This window comes from Oryctolagus cuniculus, chromosome 3 (genome assembly GCF_051225735.1).
Source record: "Oryctolagus cuniculus isolate XC-2025 breed Fujian yellow rabbit chromosome 3, ASM5122573v1, whole genome shotgun sequence".
In the NCBI taxonomy this organism is placed as follows: domain Eukaryota; kingdom Metazoa; phylum Chordata; class Mammalia; order Lagomorpha; family Leporidae; genus Oryctolagus; species Oryctolagus cuniculus.
The window spans coordinates 71,232,959-71,250,741 of record NC_142869.1 but is presented as its reverse complement, the minus strand read 5'-3'; the positions used below and the strand labels follow the sequence as shown (position 1 = coordinate 71,250,741).

At 46.1% G+C, this 17,783-nt stretch overlaps 1 protein-coding gene across 2 annotated transcripts in view; it reads left to right on the top strand.

Annotated features, from left to right (window-relative positions):
• SSB (small RNA binding exonuclease protection factor La) overlaps nt 1–17,783 on the top strand; it is a 161,265-nt gene that overhangs the window by 132,562 nt on the left and 10,920 nt on the right. The window contains exons 2-3 of one of the 2 annotated variants that reach the window (XM_089328226.1): nt 14,123–14,203; nt 15,907–15,981. In XM_089328226.1, coding sequence (XP_089184352.1) covers nt 14,123–14,203; nt 15,907–15,981 — 156 coding nt within the window. Of the gene's footprint in view, nt 1–14,113; nt 14,204–15,906; nt 15,982–17,783 lie in introns of those variants that run through there. The other variant, XM_002712273.5, reaches the window with a different exon arrangement.

The following is a 17,783-nucleotide window of genomic DNA, read 5'->3' as shown; positions in this document are numbered from 1 at the left end:
CTATGAAGTCTTCTGTATATTTGTTATCCAAGCAGGTTTTTTCTAGAACTTGTAAAAAGAATTTATCCTGAATTATTTTAGGATATTTGAGATCTACAAAAAGGGACAGTTGTATTAATAAACGTGTGTACTCATTAAGCAAGCAATTCATAAGACATGGAAAGGGTGAATTTTCATGAAAATAACTTCATTTTCTTCAGATGAATCCAGGATTTAGCATCATACAGAGTCTACCAGCTGATGGACACCTCCCATGATCCTCCTGAAATCCTAAATAATTAAGTTCTTTTCATTTCCATCAATGAGTGTTCCTTTCTAGCATTCAGACTCTGAGAATCAGAGCAAAGCCTTTTGCAGCTTCTGCAAGTCATGCAAAGTTTGAACTACCCAGAAACAAAAGTGGCTTAGACAGGAAGAGTCTTCCCATTGGAAACACTTAGCTGTGTTTTTACAGTAAACACATCTATGTAATGAAAACAGACAATGTGTGTGCACTGTTATTATCTGGGAAACAGCATGGCAGGGAGGGATGGGGGGAAATTTCAAAAAGATCAACAGATTGTTAACCTGAAATTAATAATATGCCCTTTAAAAAGTGTTACACCAATGTGTCCAGTTTCTTTCCTGTCTACCCTCTATAAAGAAACGGTTGGGGTGGGCATTTAACCTGGTGGTTAAGATGCCAGCTAAGACACCCACGACCCTCATCAGAGTGCCTATGTTCGTTATCCAGCTCTGACTCCTCACTCCAGCTTCCTGCTAATGCAGACCCTGGGAAGAAATGGTGAATGGCTCAAGTAGTTGTATTTGTGCCACCTACATGGAAGACCTGGATGCAGTTTCCTGCTCGTAGTTTCTGACTGTTGTGGGAGCATGTGAACCAAAGGATGGGAACTTTCTGTCTCATTCTTTCTCACTTTCCTGTTTTTTTTTTCTCTCTCTCTCTCTTCCCTCCCTCCCAATTAAAAATCAAAAAGAAATGGTCATTAGAGAGATGATGCATTTACCTAGATGAGAGCCTGCCTGAGGCAGAAGACAGAGCCTAAGTTCTATTGACTTTTGGATCTTCAAGGCCGAATGCATGGAGGATCAGGCATTTATGTGTGTGGAATTAAAGATTAATTTTTTAAAGATTTATTTATCTGAAAGAGTTACAGAGAGAGGAGAGACAAAGAGAGATCTTCCATCTGCTGGCTTACTCCCCAAATGACCGCAATGGAGGAGCTTCTTCTGGGTCTGCCAAGTGGTTGCAGGGACCCAAACACTTGGGCCATCCTCTGCCACTTTCCTTAGCAGGGAGCTGCATCTGAAGTGGAGCAGCAGGGACTCTGGCACCCATATGAGATGTCAGTGTCATAGCAGAGGCTTAGCCTGCTGTGCCAGGGCACCAGCCCTAAAGATGAATGTTATACTAAGCAATAGCAAACACAACTCTACGCAGCCTGATGACTGCTGGGTCTATTTTAGCTGTCATTTCCCTCTGTTTTCTCAAGGCCTGCCTACAAAGGACCCAGGGGAATGAGGTGTCCTAGGCCCTGACACTCAGTCACAGAGAACGGGAGGCTGCCTCACTGTGGGCATCACAAGAATCTCCAGGCCCAGCACCTGGCTCACTGGGTTTCAAAAAAGTATAAGTTGTTTCTGTGCTAAAGCAGCTGGGAATATACAAGGCAGGCGGCCTGGCATCTTGATCCTGTGCATCTTGACTTGGTGGCTATCTCACAGCAGAACTGGCAAGGAATACAAACTTCGCGTCTACTCTGGGAGACTCAGGGCAGCAGTGGGAAGCCGCGGTCACCTAGTGCCTCTGTATCTTGTTTATATCCTTCACTCTGCTTCTTAGTTCTACTTCCAGAAGTAAACCAAAGCAAAATCAGCTTGAATGAAATCCAAGTCTTTGTTCTTTTCGCCCTCTAAACCCAAGCCAGATTCCATGTCTAGTTTTCAGCTTACATTACATTGTCTAGCTCTCTTTTTACAGTAAACACATACATTGAATAAGAGATGAGCATTTGTGTACAGTGTTATTTTAAGAGAAGTGACAGGAATATGTTCATGTCCTCCAAGAGCTGTCAAGTTAAGAAGACAAAAAATGTACAAACCAGCATAAGCTAAAGCAGTGCTGAAGTTACAGAGTCTAAGCCCTAAGTTAACCAGAGGATATTCAGCCCATTTGATGTAATAATATGGAAGCTGATATTTTTTCATTTTTTAAAATAGAATTTTGAAGCTGGACAAAAGATCATGCAGTATGGAATTATTTAATCTACCTAAACTGGACCTTCTTGGAGGTTGGGGTAGATGGCCGCAGCACCTTAACCTCATGGTGGTGTCTGTGAGCTCCCATCTGTGGGTTCACTCTGCAAAAGGCTGCAACAGCCAGCACTGGGTCAGGCCGAAGCCAGGAGGCCAGAACTGCATCTGGGTCTCCCACTGTGGGTGGCAGAGACTCGAGTACTGGAACCGTCCACTGCCTTCCCAGGCCCATTAGCAGGAAGCTATATTGGAAGTGAAGCAGCTGGGACTTGAATTACTGCTCCAGAATGAGATGTTCTGATAGGTGTCACATGCATGGCAACACTGGCCTCTCTTGTTGCCTTTCCAAGTGAAGTAATTATTCCCTTGACTTGCCGTATACTTCCAGGCCAGAGTGTGGGCTGCTAATGTTTCTCCCATAAAATCTACTACTATCACTTTCAAACTTTTCCTCCTTCATTCTTCAAAAGCCCCAGCTCAGGGCTAGTGTTTGGTTTAGCGACTGAGGGGCAGATCAGGACACTGTGTGCCACATTAGTTTCCTGGGTTTAACTCCCAGCTCCTGTTCCTCCCTCTACCTTCCTGTGAATGCAACCCCTGGGAAACAGCCATGATGGCTCAAGTACTTGGATTCCTGCCACCTGCTTGGGAGACCTGGCTCCTGGATTGGCTCACTGCTTTCTTCATCCCCCTTCCCCCTATCTCCCCCACAGATGTTCTGGACATCTGGGGAGTAAACTAGCAGATAGAAGTGATTCTCGTCTCATTAAAAAAAAAAAAAAAAAAAAACAAACAAAAAACCCAGTATCACCTCCTTATTTCTACCATCTAATGATCTCCAGTTCCCTGGCACCCTGAAGGTCTCCAATCCACTGGCCTGGCTCCTTTCCTACCTGTCCACATGTCTATCCTGTCTTCATTTTCTCCTTTATTGACCTTTGGCCCCTCCTTATCAAAAGGAACTCTGAATGTTTTATACTCCTCTGCACTGCTAGCTGTAACTCGACTTTCTCTGAACCTATGGTGGAGCAGCTGATCATTGGAACAGTGTCTAAAATTTGTGCCCATAATCCTAAAAGATTTTCCAAGCAAGATCAACAGTTCAGTCTCTGCATCAACTATTTAATTTCTCCTCCTCCTCCTCCTCCTCCTCCTCCTCCTCCTCCTCCTTCTTCTTCTTCTTCTTCTAAAACTTTCAACACTTCTTCTTTGGGCCCCACTCTTATACTTTAATGAAAAAAAAAAAAAAAAAAAACATGAGCAACAAACAAGGACTCTGTTTGTTTGGTTTGGTTTTCCTAACCACCAAATCATCCTACATCTATACCAGTATTTCTTGTCTTCCCACTTGTTACAATACAAATATCACTGTTCCATTGAAAGCCAGCCCTTTCCTGCACTGGATTCTATCTTCTCTTGCTTCACTCTTGAAATTGTCTCTCACGGGGGCCGACGCTGTGGCACAGCAAGTTAAAGCCATGGCCTGCAGTGCTGGCATCCCATATGCGTGCCAGTTCTAGTCCCAGCTGCTCCTCTTCTGATCCAGCTCTCTGCTATGGCCTGGGAAAGCAGTGGAAGATAGCCCAAGTCCTTGGGCCTTTGCACCCACGTGGGAGACCCGGGGGAGGCTCCTGGCTCCTGGCTTTGAATTGGCTCAGCCTCCTGCCTTTGTGGCCATCTGGGGAGTGAACCAGTGGATGGAAGACCTCTCTCTCTCTCTGTCTCTACCTCTCTCTGTAACTCTCTTTCAAATAAATAAAATAAATCTTTAAAAAAGAAATTATCTCTCATGGATCACCAATTTCTCTCTAATATGGAACTACTATTCTTTTTTTTTAAGATTATTTATTTGAGAGGTAGTTACAGACAGAAAGAGGGAGAGACAGAGAGAGAGGTCTTCTACCCACTGGTTCAATTCCCAGATGGCTGCAGCTGGGCAGATCCAAATCCAGGAAACAGGAGCTTCTTTTTGGTCCCCCATGTGGGTGCAGGGGCCCAAACAGCTGAGCCATCCTCCACTGCCTTCCCTGGCCACAGCAGAGAGCTGGCCTGGAAGAGGGGCAACCGGGACAGAATCTGGCGCCCCGACCGGGACTACAACCAGGTGTGCCGGCGCCACTAGGTGGAGGATTAGCCTATTGAGCCGCGGCGCCGACCAATGATACCATCTTAACAAGTTCTACCACTTATAAACGCCTCAAGGTCCCCTTCAGGAGGCAGCTTGTTTCTTTGCAGAAAACTTCACAGAAGACTTCTCAAAAGCTTTACCAACCCTTGTCTGTTTCCATTCCTCCCCTCCCATTCACTGTTCAACCCACCCCCGGGCTTCCATCCCCTTCACATCACTGAAATGACTATTACTAAGTCACCTATAATTCCATGCTGCAAAATTCAATGACTGCTGCTTTTCCCTTGTTGTACTTGAGGTCTTGTGCAATGTGATCCAAGCCAGTGTGACCCTCTTCAATTGTTAGGTTATTTTTGTAGAACAGGTGAGAGCAATAGGTTGGTCATGACTTTGAACTGGCTACTTTAGGAAGGGCATTCTAGCTTATTAGTCTTTAGCCTCTCCTACAGCCATTTGAGTACAGATTTGAAGAAAGTGACTAAAAAAATATAAGGCAATCGAGAGGCATAGCTGTTGTGGCACAATGATTTTAAGCCACCACTTGCAATGTGTATATCCCTATATCCAGGGCACCAAGCCCAAATATGAATGTTAAACTGAGCAACAGCAAACACAACTCTACTCCCATATAGGAGTGCCTCCTTCAAGTCCAGCTAACCTCCTTCTGATCCGGCTTCATGATAACGTACACCTTGGGAGGCAGTAGGTGATGGCTTACGTGCTAGGGATGGAGTTCCTGGCTCCTGGTTTCAGCCTGACCATTGTGGGCATTTGAGAAGTGAACCAGCACAGGCAAGATCTGTCTCTCTCTCTCTGTATGTCTCTCTGCCTTTAAAGTAAACAAATAAGAAGAGATAAATAAAAACATTTTAAAAGACTATCAAGAAGGGGCTGGCTCTGTGGTGTAGTAGGTAAGGACGCCTCCTGCAGTGCCAGCATTCCATATGGGTGCCGGTTCGAGTCCTGGCTGCTGTACTTAAATTCCAGCTCCCTGCTATGGCCTGGGAAAGCAGTAGAAAATGTCCAAGTCCTTGGGCCCCTGCGCCTACATGGGAGACCCAGAAGACACTTCTGGCTCCTGTCTTCAGATCAACACAGCTCTGGCCATTGCGACCATTTGGGAAGTGAACCAGTGGATGGAAGACCTCTCTCTCTGCCTCTGCCTCTGTATAACTCTGCCTTTCAAATAAATAAGTAAACCTAAAATTTTTTTTTAATTTTAACAGGATATTTGATATTTGCTTTTGTTAAATTTTATTTTTAGTATGATAATGGTTAATATGAAGTGGTTTTTAAGAAAGATTTATTTATTTGAAAGGCAGAGATACAGAGAGGCAGAGGCTGAGAGAGGGAGAGAAAGGTCTTCCATTTGCTGGTTCACTCCCCAGATGGATGCAATGGCCAGAGCTGCACCAATCCAAAGCCAGGAGCCAGGGGCTTCTTCTGGGTCTCCCATGTGGGTGCAGGGGCCCAAGGACTTGGCCACCTTCCACTGCTTTCCCAGGTCATAGCAGAGAGCTGGATTGGAAGTGGGAGTGGTCAGCTCTTGAATGGACACCCATATGGGATGGCGGCGCTGCAGGCAGAGGCTTTACCTGCTATGCTGCAGTGCTGGCCCCAAAAGTCTGTCTGTCTGTCTGTCTGTCTTTTTTAAAAGAGTGCTTAGTCTTTTTTTACACCCTGAAATATTTTACATTTGTTAATTTAATTAAGCATATGCACCTCCTTTATGGATAAATCGTGAGCACAGAGAACACTTGATGAGAGTCTGTTAAGTTACACCATTGTGGGGCTGGTGCTGTGGCATAGCCAGTTAAACGGCATCCCATATGGGTGCTGGTTCCAGTCCTGGCTGCTCCATTTCTGACCCAGCTCTCTGTTAATGGTCTGGGAAAGCAGCCCAAGTCCTTGGCCCCTGCACCCATGTTGGAGATCTGAATGAAGCTCCTGGCACCTGGCTTCAGCCTGGCCCAGTCATGGCCATCTGAAGAGTGAATCAGCAGATACAAGACTTCTCCCTCTGCCTCTGCCTCTGCCTCTCCCTCTCTGTAACTCCACCTGCAGTACCGGCATACCATATGGGCGCCGGTTTGAATACCAGCTGCCCCACTTCCAATCCGGCTCTCTGCTATGGCCTGGGAGAGCAGTACAGGATGGCCCAAGTGCTCGGGCCCCTGCATCCACATGGAAGACCTGGAAGAAGCTCCTGGCTCCTGGCTTCGGATCCGCATAGCTCCAGCCATTGCGGCCATCTGGGGAGTGAGCCAGTGGATGTAAGACCTCTCTCTCTCTCTCTCTCTCTGCCTCTCCTTCTCTCCCTGTGTAACTCTGACTTTCAAGTAAATAAATAAATCTTTAAAAAAATGGATAAAGGAATACTTCAGCAAAGCAACTATTATTTGTCCACAAAACCAGTACTGTAAAATTAACAATCCAAATATAAATCTGACAACTTTCTGCGTTTGCGAAACTTGGTTTCATATTTTCCCAGTGTTCTTCATCAATCACTCACCAATATTTTCCATGTCTATATTGAGTATTTGTTCAATTATTAAACCTGCTATTTTGACCATAAATCACATATAGTTGTGATGATTAGAACATCAATTTTTTTCTCATTACTCTGTGAAATACAATCACTAGTAGTGAGTGTAGAGGAATTAAAAGTGAAATAGAAGTCACTCACTTCTAAACTGGACACACAGGAGTACTCAAATTAAAATAATAACAAAGGAGACAGACGTTTGGCACAGAAAATCACACACTGCTTGGGATGCCCACAGCCCATATGGGAGTACATGGGTTCGAGTCCCAGTTCTGCCCCCAATTCCAACTTTCTGCTGATATACACACTGGGAGGCAGCAGGTGATGGCTCAAATAGTTAAGTCCCTGCCGTCGACATGGGAGACCCAGTATTGAGATCCTGGCTCCTAGCTTCAGCCTTGTCCAGCCTCAGCTGTTGTAGGCATCTGGAAGGTGAACCAGTGGACAGATCGATATCCACCTATCATCTCTCTCTCTCTCTCTCTCTCTCTCTCTCTCTCTCTCTCTCTCTTCCCTCCCTCTCTCTCTCTTTCTGTCTCTTTGCCTTTCAAGTAAATTTAAGAAATTAAATCATAAAAAATGCAAGGAGGAAAGCTTACTAGTGACATTAATAGAACTAGACAGATAGTGAAACTGGTCAGAACTTAGGAACATGATTGTCTTGACAACTTTTAAAAATACCTAACCAAGCATTGCCTCAAGTCCTGCAAGTGCAATACCGCATACATTTCAATGAAAATATAGTAATTGGCATTCGTTTAGGAGTTCTTATTCTTAAAGATATATACATAGGAGACTTTATGGATTAAATAGAAATGTCTGACACAAATGTCTTGTGAGGGCTTTCAGGAAGTGGCTGATATAGATAAAAATGGGTCTCATGTGGATAAATCTGGAAGCTGAATGATGAATAGACCTGGAATTATTATGCTATTCATTATACTTTCTGCTTCTGAAGCATTCTTGAAATTTCTGCATAATAAAAAAAAATAAGAAAGTTTAAAAAAAAGATCAAAACCAGGAAACTTTCATCCCTCTGAACTCTGCCCTTGAGAATTCTCTCCAAGATCAGAATGGCTTCAATGTAATATCTTTACATTGTTTCATCTGACTTCTTTCCTTTGGGCCCCCTACCTCTTTCAAGTTTATTTAATTGTTTCATTTTTTGTTTTAAACATCCAGGAAGAGTTACTACCCCTGGGATTTTCAACAGGCATCCCGGCATGCGGGTCAGGGTGTGGATTAAAGCAATCCCCCCAGTAGGGGGCGCTGCGCTCAAAGTATGGTTTCAGTATACAAGGCTTTCTTGGGAAGGCTCTGCATCATAGTGGATTCTTAAGAGTTGTGATTCTGGAACGATTTTCCACCACTTTGCTGCCAAAATTGTGTGGACCAGCATTTGCTCCAGGCTGCAATCTACCTGTCTCTGCTGATTTTGCTATTTCCCACTTCTTTCTTAATGAAGTTTCTAGAATCCAAAAAAACACATGCCAGACCTTTCTCGCTAGGGACAGTGATTGTTGAAGTTTTCCTAGTGCGTGTTTCTGTAGTGGCTGTTCTGGACACAACTGTGGAGCATGATGCTAAGTGCAATTTAGGGAACCCTCTTTAAGAAAAAGAATACTAGGGGCCTCTTTAATAAAAATACTAGAATGCTGTGGTGTAGTGGGTAAAGCCGGCACCGGCATTCCATATGGGCACCAGTGCAAATCCCAGATGATCCACAGCGGCAGATAAAGCCGCTGCCTGAAATGTTGGCATCCCATATGGGCGCCGGTTCTAGTCCCAGCTGCTCCTCTTCCGATCCAGCTCTCTGCTATGGCCTGGGAAAGCAGTACAAGATGGCCCAAGCCCTTGGGACCCTGCACCCACATGGGAGACCCGGAAGAAGCTCCTGGCTCCTGGCTTCGGATCGGTACAGCTCCAGCCGTTGCAGCCAATTGGGGAGTAAATCATCGGATGGAAGACTTCTCTCTCTCTGCCTCTCCTCTCTCTGTGTAATTCTTTCAAATAAATAAATAAAATTTTTTTAAAAAGAAAAATAACAATTTTTATTATCTGCCAGAAACACCTTTACAGTATTTTTCCCCCAGATGCAGCAAGACAAATGGAAAGAAAGAAAGAAAGCTCCCACCTACTGATTCAGTCCCCAAATGCCTCAATGGCTCCAGGACAGGAAAGTCAAAGCTGGGAGCTGGGAACCGAGAATCGAATCCAGGTCCCCCATGTGCATGGCAGGAACCTAATCGCTGGAGCCATCACTGCTGCCCAGGGTCTGCATTAGCAGGAAGCTGGACTTGGAGCCGGAACTGATATGGAACCCAAGTATTCTGATTTGGGATTTCTAGTAGCCCCAAACTGGAAAAAACCCTAAAGTCCATCAACAGAAACATGAATAAATAAGTTGTGCTATGTCCTTACACCTCATGTAATGATCTGTTTGTGTCACTCCAAAGTTCCTATGTCTGAAATCCTAACCACTGGTGGATGGTATTAAGGGGTGGGGCCTTTGGAGGAAAATTAGCTTACAGGGTGGAGCCCTCATGAACGGGATTAACGCTTTTATAAGAAGAAACTGCAGCGTTTGCCTCTTTCTGCTTCCCACCATGTGAGGGCACAATAGGAAGATGGCAGCTGGCGAACGGAGAAGAGGATCCTCGTGAGACACCAGATCCGATGTTTGATCTCAGACTTTCCAACACGGAAACTGTGAGAAAGAAATTTGTGTTGTTCAAGCTCCCCAGTCCATGATATTTTTGTTAAAGCAGCCCAATCTGATGCATCAGATAGATACATGCTATGTGATTCCAGTTACAGCACTTGGGACAGGCAAAGAGAAGCTGTAATAGTGACTTCTAAGCAGCATATTTACTGGGATGGGAGCATGAGGGAACATTCTAGATTGCTGAAAATGGTCCACATTGCAATCTGGGGGGTGACTACAAGTTAGGGTTCATTCGTGAATCTTCACTGAATGCTTGAAATTTGTGTACTTTACTGTTTGTGTGTTATACTTTAATTTTGAAAAATTTACCAATCCCCCCAAAAAAAGATCTTTTTCCTCTAAGTGTCACAACTATTTTATTTTATTTAAAAAAAAAAAAAACTGGTAATAGACTGGCCCTGTTTTATCAGGTTCCATGCATTGTGTCTTATGAATGATCTGCTAATAATTTATTTATATACCAACCTGTTGACTGACTGCAATCATTGGGTAACTTGGAGGATGTCAGAGGCCTCTAATGATCACAAATGGGGAGAGCTCTAGGTCTCCCCCAGTAACCTCACTTTCAGGTGATTGTTAGAACACAGGCAAGTTTCAAGCAAGATTCTCATTCATTTGTCTATTAGTGAGAAGATAGAAGACTAGGGGCTGGCATGGTGGGTGCCATGGCAAGTAAAGTCACCACCTGCGATGTCTATTGGTGTCTCTGCTGCTCCACTTCTGATCTAGCTCCCTGCTAATGACCTGGGAAAGTAATAGAAGATGGCCCAAGTGCTTAGGCTCCTGCACCTATGTGGAAGACCCAGATGAAGCTATTGGCTTTGGCCTGGCCCAGATTAGCTGTTCCAGCCATGTGGGGACTGAACCAGGAGATGGAAGATTTCTCTCTGTCTCTCCCTCTTTCTCTGTAACCCTGATTTTCAAAATAAATAAATCTTTTTTTTTTTTTTTTTTTTTGACAGGCAGAGTTAGTGAGAGAGAGAGATGGAGAGAAAAGTCTTCCTTCTGTTTCTGTTGGTTCACACCACAAATGGATGCTACGGCCAGCGCACTGCACTGATCCGAAGCCAGGAGCCAGGTGCTTCCTCCTGGTCTCCCATGTGGGTGCAGGGCCCAAGCACTTGGACCATCCTCCACTGCCTTCCCAGGCCACAGCAGAGAGCTGGACTGGAAGAGGGGCAACCAGGACAGAACCAGCGCCCCAACCGGGACTAGAACCCTGGGTGCCGGCGCCGCAAAAGGAGGATTAGCCTAGTGAGCCACGGCACCGGCCGAAATAAATAAATCTTTTCAAAAAAGAAGACACAGGGGCCAGCACTGTGGTGTAGCGGGTAAAGCCCTGCCTGCAGTGCCGGCATCCATATAGGTGCTGATTCATGTCCTGGCTGCTTCACTTCCAATCCAGCTCTCTGCTATGGCCTGGGAAAGCAGTAGAAGATGGCCCAAGTCCTGAAGTATCTTTGTGGGCCACCAAGATTCCATTGTGCCCAGATAGTGGTAACTGCATAGACATTGGCCCCTGCACATGACAGAGAGACAAGAACATTCAAAAGAGGGAGAGTGAAGGGCCAGGACTCCTATGGGTGCACTAAGTAAGTGTGGTTTCCGGAGCACGCTGTGCCTGCAGCTCTGCCCAGACACTGTAAGGTAAAAGGGGCAGGTGCATTTGTTCAGGTGGCTCTGTCTCTGTGCACAGTCTTGACCTTCATTCTATTCCCAGTGGCAAGCTCCACACCAGGACATTCACAGTATGTGAATGCTTGAGTGGTAGCACTCCAGGACACTCACCTGTGACTTCTGTTACATAGCCGTAGCCTCACTTGATCAACAAGAGATTGAAGGTCTCCTTGTGCCGGATTCAAGGTAGAAACTTGATACATATTTGTTGGGTAGGCAGAAGAAGTCTAAATGGATTTGGATTTGAACTAGGTAAGCATAACTCTGTTGAAGATGGTTACTTTGTTGTTGGCTGTTTTTTTGGCCCAGATTGGATGGAGCTGCTCCAGGTGCAGAGCTAAGGCTCTGCAAGGATTCCTGCTCTCTTGCCACAGCCCCTCTATTGGCCTTTAAAAAAAAAAGATTTATTTATTTACTTGAAAGACAGAGTCACAAAGAGAGGGAGGGGGACAGAGAGAGGGAGAGAGAGAGGGAGACAAAGAGAGGACATAAAAAATGCTGATCAAGGAAGATAGGGTAGACACCTGGCCCAGTGGTTAAAACACCAGTGTCCAGCATTGAACTACCTGGGTTTCATTTCTAGCTCTGGCTTCTGACTCCAGTTTCTTACTAATGCGGACCCTAGGAGGCAACAGTGATGGCTTTGATGGCACCGTGACTGGGTTCCTGTCCCGTGTGGGAGATTTGGATTGAGTACTTGGTTTTCTGGTTCAGCCCCCGCGTACATTTGGGAAGTGACCTAGCGAATAGGAGTCCTCTGTCTCTTGCTGCTTCTCTCTCTCTCTGCCTCTCAAATAAATTTCTTAAATTTTTTTTTTTTACTATTATTTATTTGAAAGACAGAGTTACAGAGAGAGAGAGAGGTCTTCCATCCTCTAGTTCATGCTCCAGATAGCCACAATGGCTGCAGCTAAGCAGATCTGAAGGCAGGAGCCAGGAGCTACTTCCAGGTCTCCCATGTGGGTGCAGGGGCCAAAGGACTTTAGCTATCCTCTGCTGCTCTCCCAGGCGAATTAACAGGGAGCTGGATCAGAAGAGGAGCAGCTGGGGCTGGAACCAGTGCCCACATGGGATGCTGACGCTGCAGGTCAGGGCTTTAACCAGCTGTGCCACAGCGCTGGCCTCTCAAATAATTTTTTTTTAAAGATTTATTTATTTATTTATTTGAAAGAGTTACACAGAGACAGAAGGGGAGAGAGAGAGAGAGAGAGAGAGAGAGAGAGAGAGAGAAGGAGAAGTCTTCCATCTGATGGTTCACTCCCCAATTGGCCCCAACGGCCAGAGCTGTGCTGATCCAAAGGAACTTTTTTTTTTTTTTTTTTTTTTTTGACAGGCAGAGTGGACAGTGAGAGAGAGAGACAGAGAGAAAGGTCTTCCTTTTGCCGTTGGTTCACCCTCCAATGGGAGGTTCACTCCCCAATTGGCCCCAACGGCCAGAGCTGTGCTGATCCAAAGGAACTTTTTTTTTTTTTTTTTTTTGACAGGCAGAGTGGACAGTGAGAGAGAGAGACAGAGAGAAAGGTCTTCCTTTTGCCGTTGGTTCACCCTCCAATGGCCGCCGCGGCCGGCGCGCTGCAGCCGGCGCACCGCACTGATCCGATGGCAGGAGCCAGGAGCCAGGTGCTTTTCCTGGTCTCCCATGGGGTGCAGGGCCCAAGCACTTGGGCCATCCTCCACTGCACTCCCTGGCCACAGCAGAGAGCTGGCCTGGAAGAGCGGCAACCGGGACAGAATCCGGTGCCCCAACCGGGACTAGAACCCGGTGTGCCGGCGCCGCTAGGCGGAGGATTAGCCTAGTGAGCCGCGGCGCCGGCAGAAGCCAGGAGCTTCTTCCAGGTCTCCCACACCAGCACAGTGGCCCAAGGACTTGGGCCAAATTCTACTGCTATCCCAGGCCATAGCAGAGAGCTGGGTTGAAAGTGGAGCTGCTGTGATTCGACCTGGCGCCCAATGATATTTACAATATCATTTAAAATTTTTCAGAGAAACGGAACAAACTGAAAGATTGTCTCACCACAAGAAAAGGGAAACATTTTAAATAGTGGCTAAAGCTGTAGAGGAAGTGTACTAACAGAAGGCTTCAGCAGAGACTATAGGTGTCTGCACTATAGTGACTTGGTTTTCAGAAGTCATTTTTTGTTGTTGGTGTTTTAAACCAACATGTGCTTCTGTTTTACTGTATTCCAGGTAGGTTTCCAGCAATGTCCACCTCACATCATGTTTAATGCTTACAAGAATCACATAAAGTATTTTTACTACTTTCATCATTGGCCCCATTTTATACATGAAGAACAGAGAAGTTGACTAACTTGCCCAAAGTCACACAGTTTGTAAGCAAGAGAATTGTTATGCCAATGCAGGCTGTCAGATTCCAGAGTTACGGCTCTTACTCTACTTCTTTTTCCAGTCTATGATTTCATGAACCTTTGGTTTTTTAAAAATTCAACTTGTTTTCTTGAGAACTGGTACAACACGATGTAATTTACTCATATATTAAAACTTTTTGAAACACATAATCTGAAGCGAAGCCTGAACCTGGTATAAACGGGGAGCCAGGAGAAAAGACGGGAGACTTGCACCCTCCAGTACTACATTAAAATAAGTGTTTATCCTCACACTCTGCGGTTCTTTTTAATCCAATCCCCTCTCAGGGAGGGCGGGACTCCACGGGCCGTGGGAGCCTGCGGTCATAGCGCATGCTCCGAGAGCAGCGCCGGCCCCAGCTGCCCGCGGCCACGCCTACCGCGCCGCGAGGGCTGCCGGGAAGGCCCCCATCTTCTTTGAGCGCGTTAGGCCAGCCGGCGGCGCCGCGAACTCGAGTCGCTGTCGCCGTGAGCCCGTGGCGTGCCTCTGCGGGACCGAGACCTTAAAGGTGAGAAACTCTCGGCGGCTCATGAGACGGGACAAAAGCGTCCACTTTGCTTGGTGCGCGAAGCGCTTTTCCTTTCCGCGATGCCCCCCGCGGCTGCCCCGCTCCTTCCTTGCCTTTCTCACGTTGGGGCCGAGCGCCTCGTGGGCCGCAGCCGGAGGTGGCGCGCTGGGCGGAGAGCCGGGGGGGCGCAGGCCGTGCTGGGGCTGCGGAGCCGGCCCCTGCGAGCAGTGCCGGAGCGAGGCGCTCCCCACGTGGCTGGGCCCCGGGAGAGCCGGGGGATGCTGCGCCTCGCCGCTCTGACGGGGTCCCCACCGAGTGCTTTCGATGTCTGACTGCTTGTCTCCCAGGCTTGCCCTGAGGCCACCTGTGTAAGTTTCTGGAGAGATCGGCCCCGGGTGAACAGCGGAGGCATTGACCGGAGACTGAAGGGGTTGGGGTTGCCGGTGTACCCCGACATCATTCTCTTGGGCTTTTTGGGTCCTCATTCACTCACATCAAAGTTTCCTCTCTGTGAAATGGAACGCGTGGGTAATATTTCCTTACTTAGGTGGCCTCTCAGGGCAAGGATATGTTGCAACAAAATTCCAAGAGTAGGCCAAAGAAGTCTTACAGGGACCATAGAGTTCTGTTATCTCATCGTTTGTTTGCTTTCAAAGGGCCGCAGAGCATGGTAGTAATTTAAGAGGGTAGATTTTGATAAACCAATGTGTAGGATTGTGTAAATTCTGTAATGGGATGTGCACCGTGCGGGTCTTATTTGCAAGAACTTCCTGATGTGAATCTGGGTTGTACAGTGTATCAACCAATGCAACCCAGAAGTGTACTAACAATAGTTCATCACTCAACTAATGGCAAGTGTCCTTGATGAATTCTTAATATACTCTTGTACACTGTGGATGACTGGGTGGTTTTGTAGAGCACCGTAGCAAGTAATTTGAAGTCAGAAGACCTGGTTTCTGATTTCTAACAAACTAACGTCATAGGTTCTTTTATTTTACTGCAGTGAGAATGTCAGGGATGTGAAACAGGAAACTGGCTTATGAAGTTAACCAATGTGTTATTAGGTACCTCCCGCCTCCCTCCAGGTACCCCCCGATTCCCTCCTCAAGTTCAGAGTTTGTCTTCAGGCTCTCAAATTTTTGTTTTTATGTGTTCATTAACATACAAAATCTGATCTAACCCAGCACTCAAAACTAGGATACCTGGACTTTATTAATCTTAAAAATCATGGTACTAGCTTGCTAATAAGTTTTGCTAAGTCAGCTGTGACTCATTTTTAAAGGAACATGATTGATATCAAACAAACAGCACTTCAGCCATAGTAATATACTAACAGACAGTGATCTGTTAAAAACTGGAATTGGTTGGTTAGTAAGAGGCTATGGTTGGTTAGTAAGAGGCTAAATGGTATTTTACCCCCCTAAAGTTTGCTTCACCAGCTCAATGAAGATAGCCAGTTGCTTTGTTCTAAAAGATGGGACAGTGATTTACTGAAAGAGCGGACATTGATAGCTTAATTTTCTATCACTTATGCTGAAGTATTGCTTTGTTGAGGTATCTGAGAATTGAGAGACTGAACCTGTGAAATTAGAAATTCTTGATTTTTTAAGAAAACCATGGGATATTAAAAATTTTTATCATTCTCTTTCTGGACTTGAGTAAAACTCTGTAACCTCTTTATGCTTATTTGGGACACTTTACAGGTAGCCACAATGGCTGAAAATGGCGATAGTGAAAAGATGGCTGCCCTGGAGGCCAAAATCTGTCATCAAATTGAGGTATGCTTCCTGTGCTATGAAACTGCAACAACAAGCTCCTTGGAAGGCAATTTAAAATTTTATTTATTCAAAGGCAGAGATAGAATTCCACCCACTAGTTTACTCCCTCAAATACTCAAGGAGCCAGAGCAGGCCAGGCCAAACCGAGGAGCTCAGAACTCAATCCAGGTCTCCCACATGAGAGGCAGGGACCTAACTTCTTGAACCATTACCTACTGCCTCCCAGGGTGTGCATTAGCAGCAAGATGGAATTGGATACAGAGCTGGGACTCAAATCAGGCATTCTGATATCCAATGTGGATGTTCCAAGTGGCATTTTTTTTTAAAGAGTTATTTATTTATTTGAGAGGCAGAGAGAGAGAGAGAGAGGTCTCCCATCCCCTGCTTCACTCCCCAAATGGCTGCAACTGCTGGAGCTAGGCCGATCAGGAGCCAGGAGCCCCTTCCAGGTCTCCCATGCGGGTGCAGGGGCCCAAGGACTTGGGCCATCTTCTGCTTTCCCAGGCCATAGCAGAGAACTTGTTCAGAAGTGGAGCAGCCAGGATTCAAACCAGCGCCCATATGGGATACCTTTGCCACAGGCAGCAGCTTTACCTACTACGCCACAGCGATGGCCCCTTCAAGTGGCATCTTAACCACTATGCCAAATGACCTTCCTTAAAAGGAAATTTAGAGCCCCAAAACAAATACAGAAAGAAAATTTAATTTTGGTATATGGAGCTACTCAACATTTGGCTTGTCTTTGCTTCTTTGAACATAATAGTTTTATGTTTTATGTTGGTATGGCCAGATTATAAAATGCAAGAACTATAAAACATCAAAGTGTAACACTATAGAGAAGTTACTATTTTTTACTCCAGTTTCTCAGTCTGTAAAGTGGGGATAACAGTAGCATTCACCTTATAAGATAACATTAAAAAATCTTGTTAAATAATGCTTTAGGGCCTGGTGCTTTGGTGTAGTGGGCCTGTGATACCGATATGGGAGAACTGGATGGAATTCCAGTCTTCTGACTTCGGCCTGGCCCAGCTCCAGTTGTTTATGTCATTTGGGGAGTGAACCAGTGGATAGAATATATCTATCTTTGTGTCTTCTCTCTCTATTGCTCAATTTTTCACATAAGTAAATCTTAATTATTTTAGGGGCCAGTGCTGTGGTGTAGTGGGTAAAGCTGCTGTCTGCAATGCTGGCATCCCATGTGGGTGCCAGTTCAAGTCCCGGCTGCTCCACTTCTGATCCAGCTCTCTGCTATGGCCTGGAAAAGTAGTAAATACCTTGGCTCTCTTGCAGCCATGTGGGAGACCCGGGAGAAGCTCCTGGCTCCTAGCTTCAGATGGGCACAGCTCTGGCTGTTATGGCCAATTGGGGAGTGAACCAGCTGATGCAAGACCTCTCTCTCTCTCTGCCTCCTTCTCTCTCTCTGTAATTCTGACTTTCAAATAAATTTAAAAAATCTTTAAAACATTATTTTAAAAGTAAAAAACTTAGGCCGGCGCCACAGCTCACTAGTCTAATCCTCCGCCTGCGGTGCCGGTACTCCGGGTTCTAGTCCCAGTTGGGGCGCTGTTCTGTCCTGGTTGTTCCTCTTCCAGTCCAGCTTTCTGCTGTGGCCTGGGAAGGCAGTGGAGGATGGCCCAAGTGCTTGGGCCCTGCACCCGCATGGGAGACCAGGAGGAAGCACCTGGCTCCTGGCTTCAGATCGGCGCAGCACACCGGCCATGGTGGCTATTTGGGGGTTGAACCAATGGAAGGAAGACCTTTCTCTCTGTGTCTCTCTTTCTCACTGTCTAACTCTGCCTGTC